This window comes from Pieris rapae, chromosome 3, assembly GCF_905147795.1.
Source record: "Pieris rapae chromosome 3, ilPieRapa1.1, whole genome shotgun sequence".
In the NCBI taxonomy this organism is placed as follows: domain Eukaryota; kingdom Metazoa; phylum Arthropoda; class Insecta; order Lepidoptera; family Pieridae; genus Pieris; species Pieris rapae.
Genome location: NC_059511.1, coordinates 791,482 through 808,102, shown reverse-complemented (window position 1 = coordinate 808,102; position 16,621 = coordinate 791,482). Strand labels below are relative to the sequence as shown.

The 16,621-nt window shown below is 31.5% G+C and overlaps 1 protein-coding gene across 1 annotated transcript; it reads right to left on the bottom strand.

Moving 5' to 3' along the window:
- Window positions 1-720: 720 nt before the first annotated feature.
- LOC111002671 lies at window positions 721-4,785 on the bottom strand. The gene is made up of 4 exons (XM_022272855.2): window positions 4,588-4,785; window positions 3,982-4,219; window positions 3,665-3,748; window positions 721-3,596 (listed from the first exon to the last, which is right to left on the bottom strand). The coding sequence occupies exons 2-4, from the start codon at window positions 4,217-4,219 to the stop codon at window positions 2,428-2,430; spliced, it is 1,491 nt and encodes a 496-aa protein (XP_022128547.2). The 5' UTR covers window positions 4,588-4,785; the 3' UTR covers window positions 721-2,427.
- Window positions 4,786-16,621: the final 11,836 nt, after the last annotated feature.

The following is a 16,621-nucleotide window of genomic DNA, read 5'->3' as shown; positions in this document are numbered from 1 at the left end:
TATTACGAAACACTAATATTGTAAAGCGAAAATAAAGCACAGACTAATAAACGTGTCTCCTCACATTTTATTACTAGGGTATTTATTTTGATTAGTGATTAGTGCAAGTGCATTGCATTTTTGTAATTATGAATATGTATAACAAAAAGAAACACTTTTGAATTCAAAATCCAAGGGACATAAACTATTTTGATTTGGTAGTTGTTGGAATGGTTTGAGATTGGATTATTCAACATAAAAATATAACTAAATATAACGTTATAAATAAAACTGTTCATTTATTGATTCATTATTTACAAAGCAATTACATACAAAATTCATTAACAATGTCTAACACATAATTGAAAACTTATTATACTATTACTTATTATAAGTCATTGCACAAGAAATTATGGCATTATATTCTATGTACGTATAGCTAGAGCAAATAATGAGCTGTTTACATAATATACGTATAGCTGAAAAAGTATATTTAAATACTATGGCACTTTATTCTGCATTGTTTGACAAGTTATACATTCTTATCATATTAATTGAGTTCAGTCTTATCTTTTCTCCGGTATGCAATTAAAAATTATTCTTATACATTGATAGTACACTCTTCTCTTCTCTTATTCAATATTATGAAATAGAACTACGCCTGAACACAATAATTAATCCACAATCTCAGATTGTTTTCAATCTATAGATATATATATATATATATATATATATATGGATAGAATGCAATCTCTTCGCTCTTTACAGTCATATTTGATAATCAAGATAAACCAAATAAAGTCAATAAAACAGTACAAATAACATTTAAATATACATACTTGTGTTTAAAACCTATCAATAGCTTTTTAGTTATTAAAAAAAACTTGCGTAAGTTAAAATCTTAAGATAGGATATTAGCACAGTTAAACTGTCATTTTCATACAAAAAACATACATCCGACCTACCATCGACAGCTTGTATCGATAGATGGCTATTACAATCCGTCGATTGGCACACTTTTATATATATTTGGATAAAGATGTGAAAAATGGATTGAGATAAGTTATTGGGTTTGGGCGTTCGAAAATACTTCTATCGACTAAAGATTAAACCGAAAATAGATAACTATATCATTGTTCTTTATGAAATGCAAGTTTAATTTTCTTATGAATTTCTAAGTAAGCCAAAAGGATATATTCTATTAATTATTAGCTAATACTGAAAATAATAAAAATGTAACTTTAAGTAAAATATAAATAAGTGAGATTGATATTTATCTGTTTCTCTGGGTATTAATGAAAGTCTTATGGAAATTGACTTTGTATGATCAAAATTATTTGTATACCTCAGTATTGTTCTTGACCTTTCACCTCCAGATCAAACGAAATGTTGAATATTGAAACAACATGTTGCAAGTATCTTTAATTAACTGTATCAAAATGTAGCAATGCATTGATATTGTTTTGGTACCCTGACCTTGGCAATGAGATAATGTGTAGTCATGATGTCATCTTGTGAGGTGGACGCTACAATTTTCATCAGAAACACTGATTACTGTTTTCGAGATGACAGACATTGGTTGAACAACATTACTCTTTTCAAATGATGCGCATCATGTGTATTTTTGATTAATGCTATTTTTTTCTACAAGAGACATTCATGTATACTTTAATTAATATGTAAACAATAATAAAAAAATGATTCGAACGCCCAAACCTAATAACATATCTCAATCCATTTTTGACTATCTGAGATAGACATCTTAATTCAAATATTTATAAAAGTGTGCCAATAACAAATTCTTAAAAGCACTCGCGAGCCCTCTGGCATGGTGAAAAGAATTAGCAATGGTTTCGTACAGTTCTCAGTAGTATTTTTACAAAAATATTCATAGTCATAGAGGGTTCTGAGTGACACACGAATGGTTAATGCCTGCGCAGGACTTTGTAATATGCAAACAACAACCAGTACTTTTTGCATATCGCCGCTGTATTATCGCAATGATTTTGACCTCATTTCTTTTCATTACAATACTGAGTACTGCGTAAGTAGTAAATATTGTCTATTTTTCCCCATTAATCCATTGTTTTTAATTATATAAAACTACTATAATATTAGAGAGATCCGCTGGTATGTATAGAGCTTGTGAAATTGATGAGTTACAATTCTGCCATGCGTCGTGCAGAAAAATGAAGTTTCGAGATAAGTGAGGTTTAAGTTTGAAGTAAGTCTTACTTACTGTGTATCTGGATTTGCGCTAACCTGCAGAACTTGGAATATCTTCAATATCATTGCAAAAGTTTGATACTAGACTCTTAAAAGATTATATTTTTTAAATAACAAAGAATAAAATCGAAGTCGTGAAAATACGAGACCACCAGGTGCTTCAAATAATTTAATCAGCGAATCAATTCAATACTTCTTCAGCAATATTTCCTTCGAGCCTAATTATTTTTCGACAATATTTTGATGTTTGCCTCGCATTTCTTGCATTTTGTTACGAATCGTATTCGAAATCAGCTGCGGATCAAATTCAACCCATTTTTTTTCAGTGGCATGTTTTTTAACATAGTTCAATAAAACAGTTCTTGCATTTTCATCTAGACCGGGCCTTACACTCGTTCCATCCAAGTCAAATGCATTGGGTTTTTTTCCAGTTAGAGAACATATACTTAATGCGTTCTCGGTAAAAATTTCCAGTAATAACGTTCGTGCAAGGGTTTTGCTGTCTTTCGACGTTATTTTACTATTGCTTAGTTGAATGGCATTTACGTACACTCGTGAATGTGGTAGGAGTTCAACGAGACCACTTTTCTTTTCCCGATGCTTTAGGGTCCATCTTGAGTCATTCGGGTCGTACTCTGGTGGTAAAGTAAACTTGCGCGCTTGGCCACGGATCTTATTAAGTGGATTATTATTTTTAACTTCTGTACCGTCACTGGTGTGTCTTTTCTGTTCCTTTTCTCGAGTGTCGTTTTGCACTTTTGATCCGGTTGCTTTATCTGAATTGTTTTCATTTATATTTACTTCCATCATACTATTTTCTAATTCTTTGACTGCTGAATCTAGATCAAAAATATCAGGACAATTACTAGCTTCATTCGTTAGCTCAAGTAACTCTTTTATGATCGTACAATTTCTTATTAACGCAAGCCGCATTTTGTCTAACACTAATTGGTTTGCTTCATACTCCCTATGAAGTTTTTCCAATGATTCTTTGAAGTTATCACCAAAGATTGACCGTAGCACCATTATAATTTGACATTTTCTCGTTAACTCTGAAGAGTTTTGAGCGGATGGTTCATTTTCTTGATTGTTGTTAGTCTTATCACTCTCTTCAATACAATGGCTAGTTGTCGGAAGATTCTCTTTTGTAGTTTGATCCGGCACACTTACGGCATTATTGGCTGATAAAGATATTTTGAGTGACTGTCTTGTCAAATATCTTCTGGCTTTTGGGGAAGCATCGGTAGTTGCAACTTTACTTTTCTTTCCGCTCATTGTTACCTCAGAATCACTCACTGGTTCCGTATCACTGTTTAGAGTTGTACGGACTTTGTTTGTTTCTGAGCTCGATTGTGATTCGAGTACTTTCTTTACCGATGTTGATGGTGCATCTGGAATGCAATTTTAAATTAGTAGCAACCTAATCAAAATAAATACTTTTAAACAGAACAATAGATACCTTCGACTATATTTGAGCTGCTCTGCTCTTGATCGGATATTTTATTCAAGATCTTGATATAGTTGTTTGCGTCTTTATAGGAGTCTGTAAAAAAAACAGTTTTACGTACTCAAAACATGTCGACTACTCTTTTGACTCGTATTATAATAAGTCATCACCAGTTCAATATTTGAATAGCGACTTCAAGTCAATTGCAGCAATTAGTTTTAAGCAAACATTGTAGAAGTTGACCTATTTGCCAAATCGTATCTATCGGCTCGCTACCCAAAAAAGAGGCCTTACAATGAACACATAAAGCGATGATGGTTATAACTTACGTGTACTGTAGCAGATATTAGCCAAAAAAACTGTCCAGTTTTCTGAGAATTCTTGTTTCTCAACACGTTTCTTTATTTCTGATAGTTTTTCGACTGGAAATTTAACAAAAACTACACCATCTGATGTTTCACGACACCTTATCCAAGAATCCGGAACGCAAACAAATTTTTCAGGATCCATGTATGGAGGATCCAATAACTCAATCACATGAAACTTAATCTCTTTCTGCTTACTCATCTGTAAATAAATCGTTAGATTAAACGGCAAAAATGCAAAGCATCTAGGACGGTGCATATGTTATGTGTCTGTAGATGTATACATGTGCAGATTCGGTTATTGAACGAAAACATTTGGTATTCAATGACGTTCGCCAAGTACGTTTAGAAACTGTTTCCATAAATTAAATTTGGAACAAAATATTTTTCTATTATCGAAAATCACACCAATTATTTGGTTTTTATTTTACTTCATATCTTTCTGTAAAAATGATTTTTTAAATAGCCTTTGAACTTGAAATTGAACGCGGACTCGGTACAATTTCTCACAGGAAAACTGGTTTTGTTCGGATTAAATTATACACAGCACGAATTAATAAAATAGCTTACGTTTAGATGCCAATTTTGTGACTACTGTCCAAGCAATTGAGCTGATTCCAATAATATGGCTTGATAATGTTTTGGAAATACTGTTTTCACTGTGACTTTGAACTCTGTTATTAAAATTGATAGCGAAAAAATATTTGTACCGTTTACGTCGTGAGACGTCTGTTATCACGCACGACAAGGACGCTCACTGAATGGAATTAGAACTGTAGAACTGACCTACGATTCTGTAACTCACTCTATAAATTCTTACAGCGGATTCCGTTCCCAAATCACTCCTGAAGGTTTCATGTTAATGAAGTGAGTTGCGAGTTGAAGTCACGGTTTAACAAAATCGCTGGGCTATTATCACTCCGATTAATAACAACAACCTTTGGAAAACTTATCGATGGGAAAAATGTGCCGCGAGATTAGTCTGAATCGATAACACGCATTTTAGACTGCTTATACCCAAAAGATGACAGCGATTCCAAAATAATGTAAGAGATATTTAGTTTACTAGCTGATGATGGACCACCGAGTTTAGAAGGTGGATTAAATGCATTGGACTATTTATTGAGAAGATAGTGTTAAAAATTTAACTGATTTAATTTTTATGAAATGTTTTTTTTATTAAAGTAAACAATTTTATTTTGTATACATATATCTGATTTATCTGTAGTACTTTGTAGTTATGTCCCGTTAGTCTTCATAAGAGGCAAATGCCAACTCAAATCTCCTTTAAAAATTAGTAAATCTGTTTATTATAAAGCTAAATAAACAATAAACAGAAACAATTACGTCATTGCTGCTTTAATATGATTCCTTCTTCATTTGGAAACCACTCGCATTATATAACATAACTACACAAACTTATTTATTTAGATACTATTTTGTTTACAACATTATCTATAATAAAGATCTAAGTAGACAATAGACAAAATTTAACGCACAAAAGAACGTATAGCGTTTATCTACTATTATATGCTTTTGCATAGTTTATGCAAACATTGAAACTAGTATGTGGGCGTTAGTGTTATGTCTCCATACCATGCCTTCAAGAAAAGCGTTAGCAAAATTTATCCCAGTTCTTAATGTCAAAGGTAAATCTGAAAGGCGTTAATGTTTAAACAATGAACTTAAAACTTGCGACAAACGATTCTGTCCTTTATTTCAAGACAGCTAGTTGAACCACGTAAATTGTTAGTTGTTCTCTTTAGATTTAACCTATTTTTCAAAGGTGGAGACGTCATAGATGCATCGATGGCGTTCTCCAAGTACACATCTTCATTTTCCTGTGTCTGATCCCAGCCGGATGGTCTTCTAGAATTAATATAAGGAGGTTCAATATAACCACATTCTAATCTTCCACCTCTTATTATACATCCATTATTTAAGTTTACTATTGTGTCACTATTTTGGGGTGTGCCAACATTAGTATTATAGCCGCAGAGTAGCCGATCACCAATTGTCCTACAAAATTTGCTGTTGAAATTGTATGGACAGCATCGTTTTTTATTTCGTCGTGTTACCGTCTCTGTAGCATCTTCAATTCCCTTGTGTATTTGTCTATGAGACTCAGTTACTGCCACATCGTGATCACTACAAGTGCAACACATAACTTGTAATAGTTTCGTTAATAACTGTAAAAATAAGAACGGTTTGATATCATGATTTTTTTACACTACACTACAAGTATACTAGGTGTAGCCATTTACCAGAAAGCATGCACATTGTTCATATAACATGCGTACATTGTTCTTATCACAAATCCAATAAGTACAAGACATTATTAATTTTCATTCAAGTATCGTTAATAGCAAAATACTTTATAGGTTAAATTATTTATGTATTATATACTCAATTTATGCCAGCTAATTTCGCCCTCAAATCTGATCTAAGCTGTTTAATTTTGGATTGCTTGACAAAAGTATAACTCTTCTTCTTCTCTTTATCTTTGTAAAGTTCTATTAGTTTTTGTATTTTCTCTTTATCAAGTTTATCGATTTCAACTTTGGATTTACTAAATAGACCTGTTAACGAAAACTTATTTTTCTTATAGTCGCTCAGCATAGTCTTTAAAATATTATGTTTAGAAGATGTAATTGATAATTTATGTTTTAATTTATCTTTATCCATACTTTCTAGTTGTTTAAAATCCAAGTAGGATAGAATTTTGTACTTATCATCATATTTTTTCATGTAAGAACTTCTTTTATATTTGTCTAAATCGTCTAAAATGGAACCTTTCCTATATTTTTCTTCGTATTCCTTTGCTTTCTTAGAAAAAAAATCTCTATCGCTTTTTGTAAGATCTTTAGACAAGCCTACATACAAATTTCTTTCTTTAAAATCGCTTACAATTGCCTTAATATTACTTCCCTTGGGTTTGATTAAAGATATATTGTCATATTCCCTGATGAGCTTTTCTTTAAATGGTATACTAATTATCGATTTCTTTTTATTACTTTTATACAAGGTAACAATGGAGGGCTTTTTCTTTTCAAGGTTATCTTTAATAGATTTGCTTTTATTTATTTTTAATTTGTCCCTGGCGTCTCCTAAATTAACTCCAGCAATGTCATAGTCTGATAGTTTTGGATCTGGAACACCAAAAATGGCTTTCTTACAACATCTTTTTGTCCTTCTGTAAAACCACTTGACAATTCTACGTTTGCATCTCTGGCAGCATGTTAATTTTCTCTTTCTTTTTTTCTTTTTAAAGTTTCCTGTACTTTTCTTTTCTTTTGCCATTTAGTTGTTTATGATGTCTTCTGTTTGCGGCAATACATTCTGATAATTTATTTAATCTATTGAAACAAGTTTGCTCTGCATATCTGTTTAAATTATAAATAGTCTAAACTACATTATATCTTATTTCTTTTACTAAAACCATGTCTCATGTCAACATATTTGATTAATTTAAAATTGCGACAATTTGGCAGCGTATGTAAGTGTCAAAGTAAAGACACACACAATTATAATAATGTTATTTAATCTTCACAGCTTATCTGTAAATTATTTAGAAATCATTTAAACATCATAGTGTAAGCACTAACAACTTTTATAACACCTTATTAAATATAGGCTTAATTAAGCTGACAAATAAATGTAACAAAAACAACTGTTTGCTATTGTACAGACATTTTATTGGCAATCGATAAATCCCAGGTGATTAATCAAAGCAATTCAAGTGCCTGCGTACATACTCCATGCATAATGTCAATAATAACATCGGTAAGACAGGTTTATGATTGATTATATTTAGTTAATATCATTCATTACTGTGTATAACCATAAATATTATCTTAGCTATCTCTTACAGGGATTTTGTATTATCGAAAATACAAATTTCGTGCGCTCCAAAAATTGGACCAATTCTATTTGATGATTTGATTTACGAAAGCGAAAGTTTTATTAAATCCGATACGAAAACATCGAAAGATTCCGATGAGTTGTTTAACCCAGTTCTAAGAACAAAGTCATTAGAAGGAACATCAAAGACCTGTCAAGGCTACGATTACGATATTACTCAGTGCAAATACGTAAATGATAGAAAAATTTGCGGTTATAGCAACAACAACGGGGATTTAAAATCCGAAGAAATCATAGGTAATGGCTGTCAAATACGAAATGGAAGGCCTTGACGGGATACGACGTCCACCGCCTGATAGTGGTGAAGCTGGTTCACAAGAATGCCCTGACTTGTTATCGCTTTTACTATTTAAGACCCCTTCATCACCCAATACAAGGCAAATCCAATTATTCGAAATTCCTCGTTCTAAGACCAACTATTTACGAAACTCGGTTATGTATCGCATACCTACAGATTACAACATAAATTACCAGCAAATCGATATATTTAATGTGACTAAAAAATTCTTAAAAAAATATTTTACAAAATTCAGGTAACTTTTACCAATAATGGCTTTGTTTGTTGTTTCATGTTGAATATATGTTTTGATCGCCCAATTCAATCAATCTTACAACTGTGCTTTGTAAAACTGTGCTATATGTTTCTGATATATGTGTATTCCGTTTTGGCTTTTGTGTGTAATGTAATTGTTTGGATATTGTTTAATGATTAGCTGTAGGAATACTTAAATAAATAAATAAAATAAAATCCGATAACACACTACGAAATTCTGAAAACAAGAGCAATATCGCTGGCAATGTAAACACTATTGCCGATGACACTGACATTGAAATAAAAGTAAAAACCCACGCGTCAACTTTAAAAGGAAATACAAGTGACATTACTCGATCTACAAATATTGTTAAAAGAAATAAATATTGTGTAGAAAAAATAACAGAATATTTTGCTATACAGTTATAAAATGAAGCAGAAAATGTTGCTTGTATTATTAAAATAAAAATCAAAATTAAACGTAGATGCAAAACTGGATTTGTAGATTATATAGCGTTGTGTAATTTTATTATTATAATAATGAATTACACAACTACCTACTACTGATTTAACTTAATTACAGACTGTAATTAAATTAAACATATATCTTCCTCCATCTTGTATTAAAATGAATATTTTATTACAAGTGTTATCATCAGCTTTTTGTTGGTGAATATAAATAATGTTAACTTTAAAAATAGTATACGTGGAAACGTAAAAAATACGACAATGGCTTCAAAAAATTACTAAATTTAATGTATTTTATACATAAATAATTGAACCAATAAATTAAATTGGTCTGCCGGTTTCGTACGAATTTAAATCCATTAGAACATAGCCGGGATTCGTACGTTCGTCGTAAACTCCGGACTGGGAATATATTTATTAGCGAAGCTTTTTATTTTATTACTCTATGGTAAACAATATTACGTTTTCATTGTATAAAGTTTTATATTGAAATATTTATTTATAATGTACCTACATTCAATTTTGCACTGCAAACCAAGTGGATATGTTTTGACGTCTTGCGTTTATTGACACAGGCTTATTTGAATGATTTTCGGAGGAGTGTTATTAAAAACCCATGATGATGCGTGATATATCATCCTAAGTGAAAAAAAACAAACCGTGTTATTTACATCAACAACTGACGGAAATGAAAGGATAACAAAAAAACTTAAAGATAAACAAGAAAATAAACTAGTTTCAAAGCGATGAAACAGGTTAAAAGGTTTTGGTACTTGTAACTTTATTACATTATATGTATTAAGGTAATATTTAATAGATAATACGCAATTGTTCATAATAATACTGTCATGCAGATATAGGCATGTATACAGTTTTCTGTTAGTATTCAACTTACAATAATTTTTAATTATTACTCAAATATATTACTAGTAAATAACTACATGATTAAGATTTCGGATATCCAATAATAGATAAAACATGCAGTAGCTATAAATTTGGTAATTATGGCATTTTTATTAGGAATTCCTATTTTTGTGTAAAAACATACTCAACACAAATGTTTCCTTTTTATAATATTAGTATAGTGTACATAAAGTATGGCTCACGTTAAGTTAAGAAACAAGCGAGATGTTAGATGTGAAGAAGTATCAAGTATTATGCTTCGAATTAGCCTCCACAAAAGGGATTATCTATCGTATCAAGGACAAAGAGATGTTTATTAAGGACTCCTTAATTTCTAGATAAAGACACAGAGTTACACGGGAGACAGGAGACACACATAATTGCCAGTATGCGCTTGCGATTGTCCATCGTACGCCTGAACCGATTTTATTAAGATGGTTTAACGTTAGATCTTAGTTAGACAGTCTAGATAACATTCGGACAGTTTTAGATAACCAAATATCGTCAAGCTATTTAAGGATGTACTTCAAAGGAATCCAGGCAAACCTTTTTCTAAATTCGGTGCCGATAACCAGTTCCAGGTACATTATGCGTTTAAAAGATGCGAAACGAATCGAACATTTAAAGACAAAGTTTAATCGATAAATGTTTAACTTATACGGCAATGTTTTCTCAAGTACAGATACCGGCAAACTTCTTGAGCATTAAACAAGGGAGTGGATTAAAAAAGTTACAGGAATGTCATTAAAGTATTGAAAGTCGGTGCAACGGGGTGCTTTTTACTCTTTATTAACCGATGGTGTGGAGTGGCGCTATTAGTTACCTATTTAGTTCTTGGCCTCAGATTTCTGAATCTGTTTCATGATTATTTTTTAAATCTAATAGGCAAGTACACGAAGGTGATCAGCCTCCTGTGCCTGACACACGTCGTCGACTTTTTGGGTCTAAGACATGTCGGTTTCCTCACGATGTTTTCCTTCACCGTTCGAGCGAATGTTAAATGCGCATATAGAAAGAAAGTCCATTGGTGCACAGCCGTCGAACCTACAACCTCAGGAATGAGAGTCGCACGCTGAAGCCACTAGGCCAACACTGCTTAATACAATAGAATATAAGCGAAATAATGAAATGTTAATTGCTATGTAACGAAGAATGCAATGTAATGTTGAAGGGAGTGTCTTCGTCTGGCTTCTCGGGGCATAACTCCGACGATTTTGGAAACAACGCTTATAAAACGAAGAAAACCTGAGTGAGAAAAATGTACAGCTTCTCATATGTGTAAGAGACCAATCTATCGTCTGCGGAGTATATCTATTATTATTATAATCTGTATCACAATAGGAGAATGTATCTATGGAAAGTGTTTATTCTCTATGCATTTTTCAGACGCATGTGAGGAAACTTGTATTATTCGCCTTTGTATTATTATGGTGCAACTATTAATAAGTTTTTAAATAATATAATAATTATTTAAAAACGTATTAATAATTACGTATTAAATAATTTATTAATTAAATATTGTAATAATCGGAAAGGAAGTAATTAAAAATTAAGAATAATTTAACTTTGATGACAACAAAAATATATTTATATTCCGATTTAGTAGACGATTTACCAAGAGATAGATAGATCTACATTGAAACCGCTAGTATTAAATAAGAATAGCTCTCATGAGTAAGCTAGATTTTATTCAACAAAAGTACCACAAAATTTACCCACCACGCATAATCCTAAATCGTTTACTGTATAACGTTAAAAATAATTCCTTGCAAAATGCCTTGTTCAAAGCTGTTGTTTGCATTCCAACATATTTAAACACAAGTATTAATGACTTCACATATTTATCAGAATGCTGTCGACTAAACTCAATCACGAATTTGCAACGAAATTGGTTGTGAAACTGAGCAAGCAAATATTAGATCTTTTTAATAGCTTGGTTATTAAATATGTTAAACAAAACCAGATTAAAGAGATGTCATATTGAATACTAACTGTTCCCATGACGATGATTCACGCCATCATAAATACGCACCTATCCTTGAACATTTTGTTGCGCAGTTATTTTAAAACTCCTAAGATATTTTAAAACGAATTATTCACTTCATTTTCAATATTATTGTTATGTTGGTGATAAATTAAAAAAAGGCCCATTAAAAAATACAAATAAGAAAATTTTGTGGTGTTGTTCGGACATCTGCAGCTGAGATTCATCATCGGAAATCACGGCAGAATACAAGATACCATCTGCATCTCCTTGTTAATGCGACTTGGGGTCTTTGAAGAAAAGAGCGTACCAATCCTTAAAAGACCAGAAACGCACTCGCGAGCCTTCTGCCATTGTGATATTCCAAGGGCTGTGGAATCACGTAAGAAACGGTGTATCCTGTCCGTTTGCTTCATGTTTCATAAACAAATCCGCCTAATAATTTATAACTCCGAGGCTTACTGGAACCCAACCCTGGCCATGACCACATTCCGGGTTCGATTTGCGGCGAAATAATATTTATTGAAGATGTCTGCTTGCATTAATATTTTATTAGTTTTTGGCAAAATTTATCTGCCTATAACCCAATGCGGGGTCATTGGACTTTATAATGACTAGGCACATTTCAATTGATTCTTTTTGATCGATTATTTATATTGTGTAATAATCGTGACGAGTAAATGTACTTCTATTACAATTTCAATTTAAATGTAATTTAAATGTGTAGGTATGTGTACAAAATATGGAGATTCTTAAAAGTAACTGGGCGAAATTGAATGATGACGTCATTAAAATTGGGTACACACAGTTGGAGAATGTATAATCATGTTATATTTACTTGTTTTTGGAAAATGTTAAAAAGATAAGGATAAATAAGGATTATTATTATTATAATTAAACTATTTATTCTTCATTATTCCAAACGATAAATCATGTAGATTTGCAATCCAACAAAAGTTTTACATACATTCAAATACCTAGTGCCCGTACAATCACCGTTTTTTTTCATAGACAAGTATTTTAACAGATCAGAAAATTAAGAGGACAGTTTCACATCTGGGATTTGAACACCACTGGGGGTGAGCGTCGAAGTCTGACACAGCTCCTGTCAAATTAAATATGTGATTTGAAAAAACATTAAGCGGTATTAAACTATGTAATGATAAAATAGGGTCAAGGATTCATATAAGATATTCGAATTTAGCTATTTACATCAGTACTGTACATATATATACAAAATCATAATTAACTCTGTTGGTAGTTTAATTTAATAAGCAGTGCAACATTTCTACAAAATTTTAACTGATCAGAAAGACTTTTTAGCTATTGAAACAGTATTTTTTTAACAATCCCCAATATAAATAAATAACTATATTATACCACGCCAGCCCTATATTATTTAAAGATATTACTCACAATTATGTACTAAGCAATAATTGTGTTATTAGCGATCAATTTAGAAGCGAGATGAGTTTTCATTATGTATGGTAGGTTATTTACCTGCAAGGATTAGTCACCAGCCCAAGAAGGTGTGTTTTGTATATATAGGTCGCATCGGACCACACGAGACATTCAGAATCTTGCCATCATGAACACTGTAAGTATCTTGAATCGTTCGTTTTTATATTAAGAGTAAATAAAATTGTTGGTGCTCGTATTTGTATGGATTTGTGTTCATTCTTTTTGAACATTGGTATAACATGATTGTCGGTTATTTAAGTTCCTGGAATTTGTGTGAAAATTCAAATGAAGTTCTTTAAAAATGCTGTTATGACAGATAACTATCTATACTTAATAAAATTTACAAATCCGTTTCTTTTCAGTTACTGACGTTTGCCTTGTTATTATGTGCCTGCGTGACTTACGCGTCAGCCCTGCCGGCCAATGCTGCGATTGCCCCTGACGTTGCAGTACCAGCAGAAGGGCTACAAGCAGAGGAATCACGTTGGGGCGGCTATGGCGGCTATGGCCACGGATGGGGCGGCGGCTACGGACGCGGATGGGGCGGTGGTTATGGAGGAGGATGGGGTGGAGGATACGGCCGTGGTTGGGGAGGCGGTTATGGATATGGAGGAAGAGGATGGGGTCATCAAGGATGGGGACGTTAACGGCTTGCTATGCTTTATCTGTGATTTATATGAATAAATAAGGTTTATAATAATATTTCTTTTATTGACTCAGACATAACATTTATTACTAAAAAAACACACAAAATAACAATAATCAAATAAAAAATTAAATAACAATAAAATAATTTAAAAAAAAGAAAAGATAACATTTTTGATATCAGTAAAAATACTTTGTTTAATTAAAAAATTAAGCAACAAAAAAATGTAGCCTTTTCGAAGCTTAAAATTAACTAATTAACATTTTTTATATGGACCATATGTTAATTTATTATACGTTTTTACATCTGATGATTTTATGCTTAACAGGTAGACATGGTTGAAAAAATAACAAGGAAAATCATTTCAATTTTATCATTATAATATGTAAAAATTGTAGACACTAACATTTTACACAAACATCGTAAATACAAAGCGTTATTAATAATAATAATTTATTACGAAACACTAAAATTGTAGAGCTAAAATAAATCACAGACTAATAAACGTGTCTTCTTCTATTTTTTAAAAACCTAATCATATATTATTACTAGGGACTAAGTATACAACAAAATTAAGTTCTTTAATCATTTTATTCGTAATTCTAGTGTTTTTAAAACAAATCTGTTTGCACCAAACAGTTGTTTTACTAATTAATAGTAATAATCGCATTTCTATTCAGATACTTTTACATTTAAACTGATTTCTATTTTAATTTTCTCTTAGGTATTACATGTTCCCACGAAAATGTATTTCACCATGCCTCCGGCTGATAGAGTACAAATCTTTGATTTTAATTTATTTTAATATTATTTAATACGTAAGATGTCATGGGAAACGTGGTGTAAGGGTTGCAGCTCCCTACATACGTTATGTAAAAGAAAACTTAGCAAAAAGACGCATCTAAACTGAATAAACGAATTTTGATTTGATTAATTTGATTAAATAATCTCGTTCTCGGTGACATCCCGGTGACGGCGGCGGTAGACTAAGTTACGTTAAATCTAAGGCGTATTATGAGGCGTAACTTACAAGTAACATAACGCGTAAATTGTTGTATTCGATATGTTTTCCTAAAAAAATAATCATCTTGTTTACATTATTTCAAGTATAATACAGCAATTTCCGCATTCAGACCCGTCCTCAAGTGCAATTTATATGTTTATTATTTTTTTAAATGCCAGTAATGTAATTTCATAAATCAAAGCAAAAAAACCAGGCCTCGCCTATGGACCAGTCTTAAACAAGTTTATTTTGTTTATAATACTGAGATATTCTTAATCTCTCATTCTATTTACGTCATTATATTTATAACGGAATATAATGCTTGTTAGACTGGTTTCCAATTAAATAATAATATGCATTGGTGATCACCATATACACAAGTATCAATATATCAAGAATAAGTTATAGATTAATTAATTGTGCCATAAAAATGCGCGAGAGTTTTTACACATTGTACTCTCTTAAAATATGTGTGCTTTATAACCATTAATACTAAGAAGAGGTAAGACTTGATTGTTTGTTTAATTAAAACTAATGGATCGATATGAAAAATTCCTTCACCATTAGAATCCTAAATTATCACGAATGAATATATATTATAAAACAAATGTCTAAAGGTGCAAATCCAGAACAGACCGCTATTAATGAGATTATAGACTAGACCAGTGATTCCCAAAGTGGTCTATATCGACCCCTAGGGGTCTATGACTGAAACTGAATTTGGGGGTCCATGAAATGAAACACATACACCGATAGTACCTATTTACTTACATCATACTATCTTATAATATCAAAACATATACATTATTTATAAAAGTACCTATGAAGTAAAAAAAATCATTATATATGTGAGAGAAATTTATGTATAAGAAAAAGAAACCTGTGTTCTACTACTGGGCACCTTATTTTGTATTAACCTAAGATATGATAGGACTACAGTTCATGACGCATTCAAAATACCGAACAAACAAACCGTTAATAGAATGTAAACATGAACCGGAATGAATTATTAAATTAGTCTAAACAAAAGCGAAGGACGAATTATTGAACCCGCTTTACCTTGGAAATCCCCAACATTTCTTTAACATAACAAGTGCTCTTTGGAAGCGAATTATCTCAAAATGCCAAATAATTTAAATACTTCAAATGTGAACGCAAAACATGTCCCTACATGTGTGTGTTATAAGACCATCTCATAACAATATTGAAGACCGCATCTTTTCAAAATTCCATCCATTGCAAACTTGACAGATGTGAGCAGAATTCAAAATTATTAATATCAGTAATATGTTCATTAATTTTAGTAAAAATTAATATTTTATTAAATTAATGTTTTATTAGCTAAGTATATGGATTATTTATTAAAACAAATATGATGCTAAATCTACAATAAAACATTTATGTAATATTCCTAATAACTAACCTTAAAAATTTAATAATTAAAATATATTATTAAAAAGGTACTCCTTTGAAGGTTCAAATTGAGGGTACGACACCATCGTAATGATTGTAGCCTCGAATTGTGGTAAATTCTGGACTTTATCACATCCTGGATCCGGCAAAGAATACCCGCGGCATAATATTTTATTTAATGAGAATCATTAAAGCTATAATATTGTAATTTCAGTTCATTATGTGATTTTCTTGTCAGTTTAGTGACAATCATGATATTTATACAATTGAATA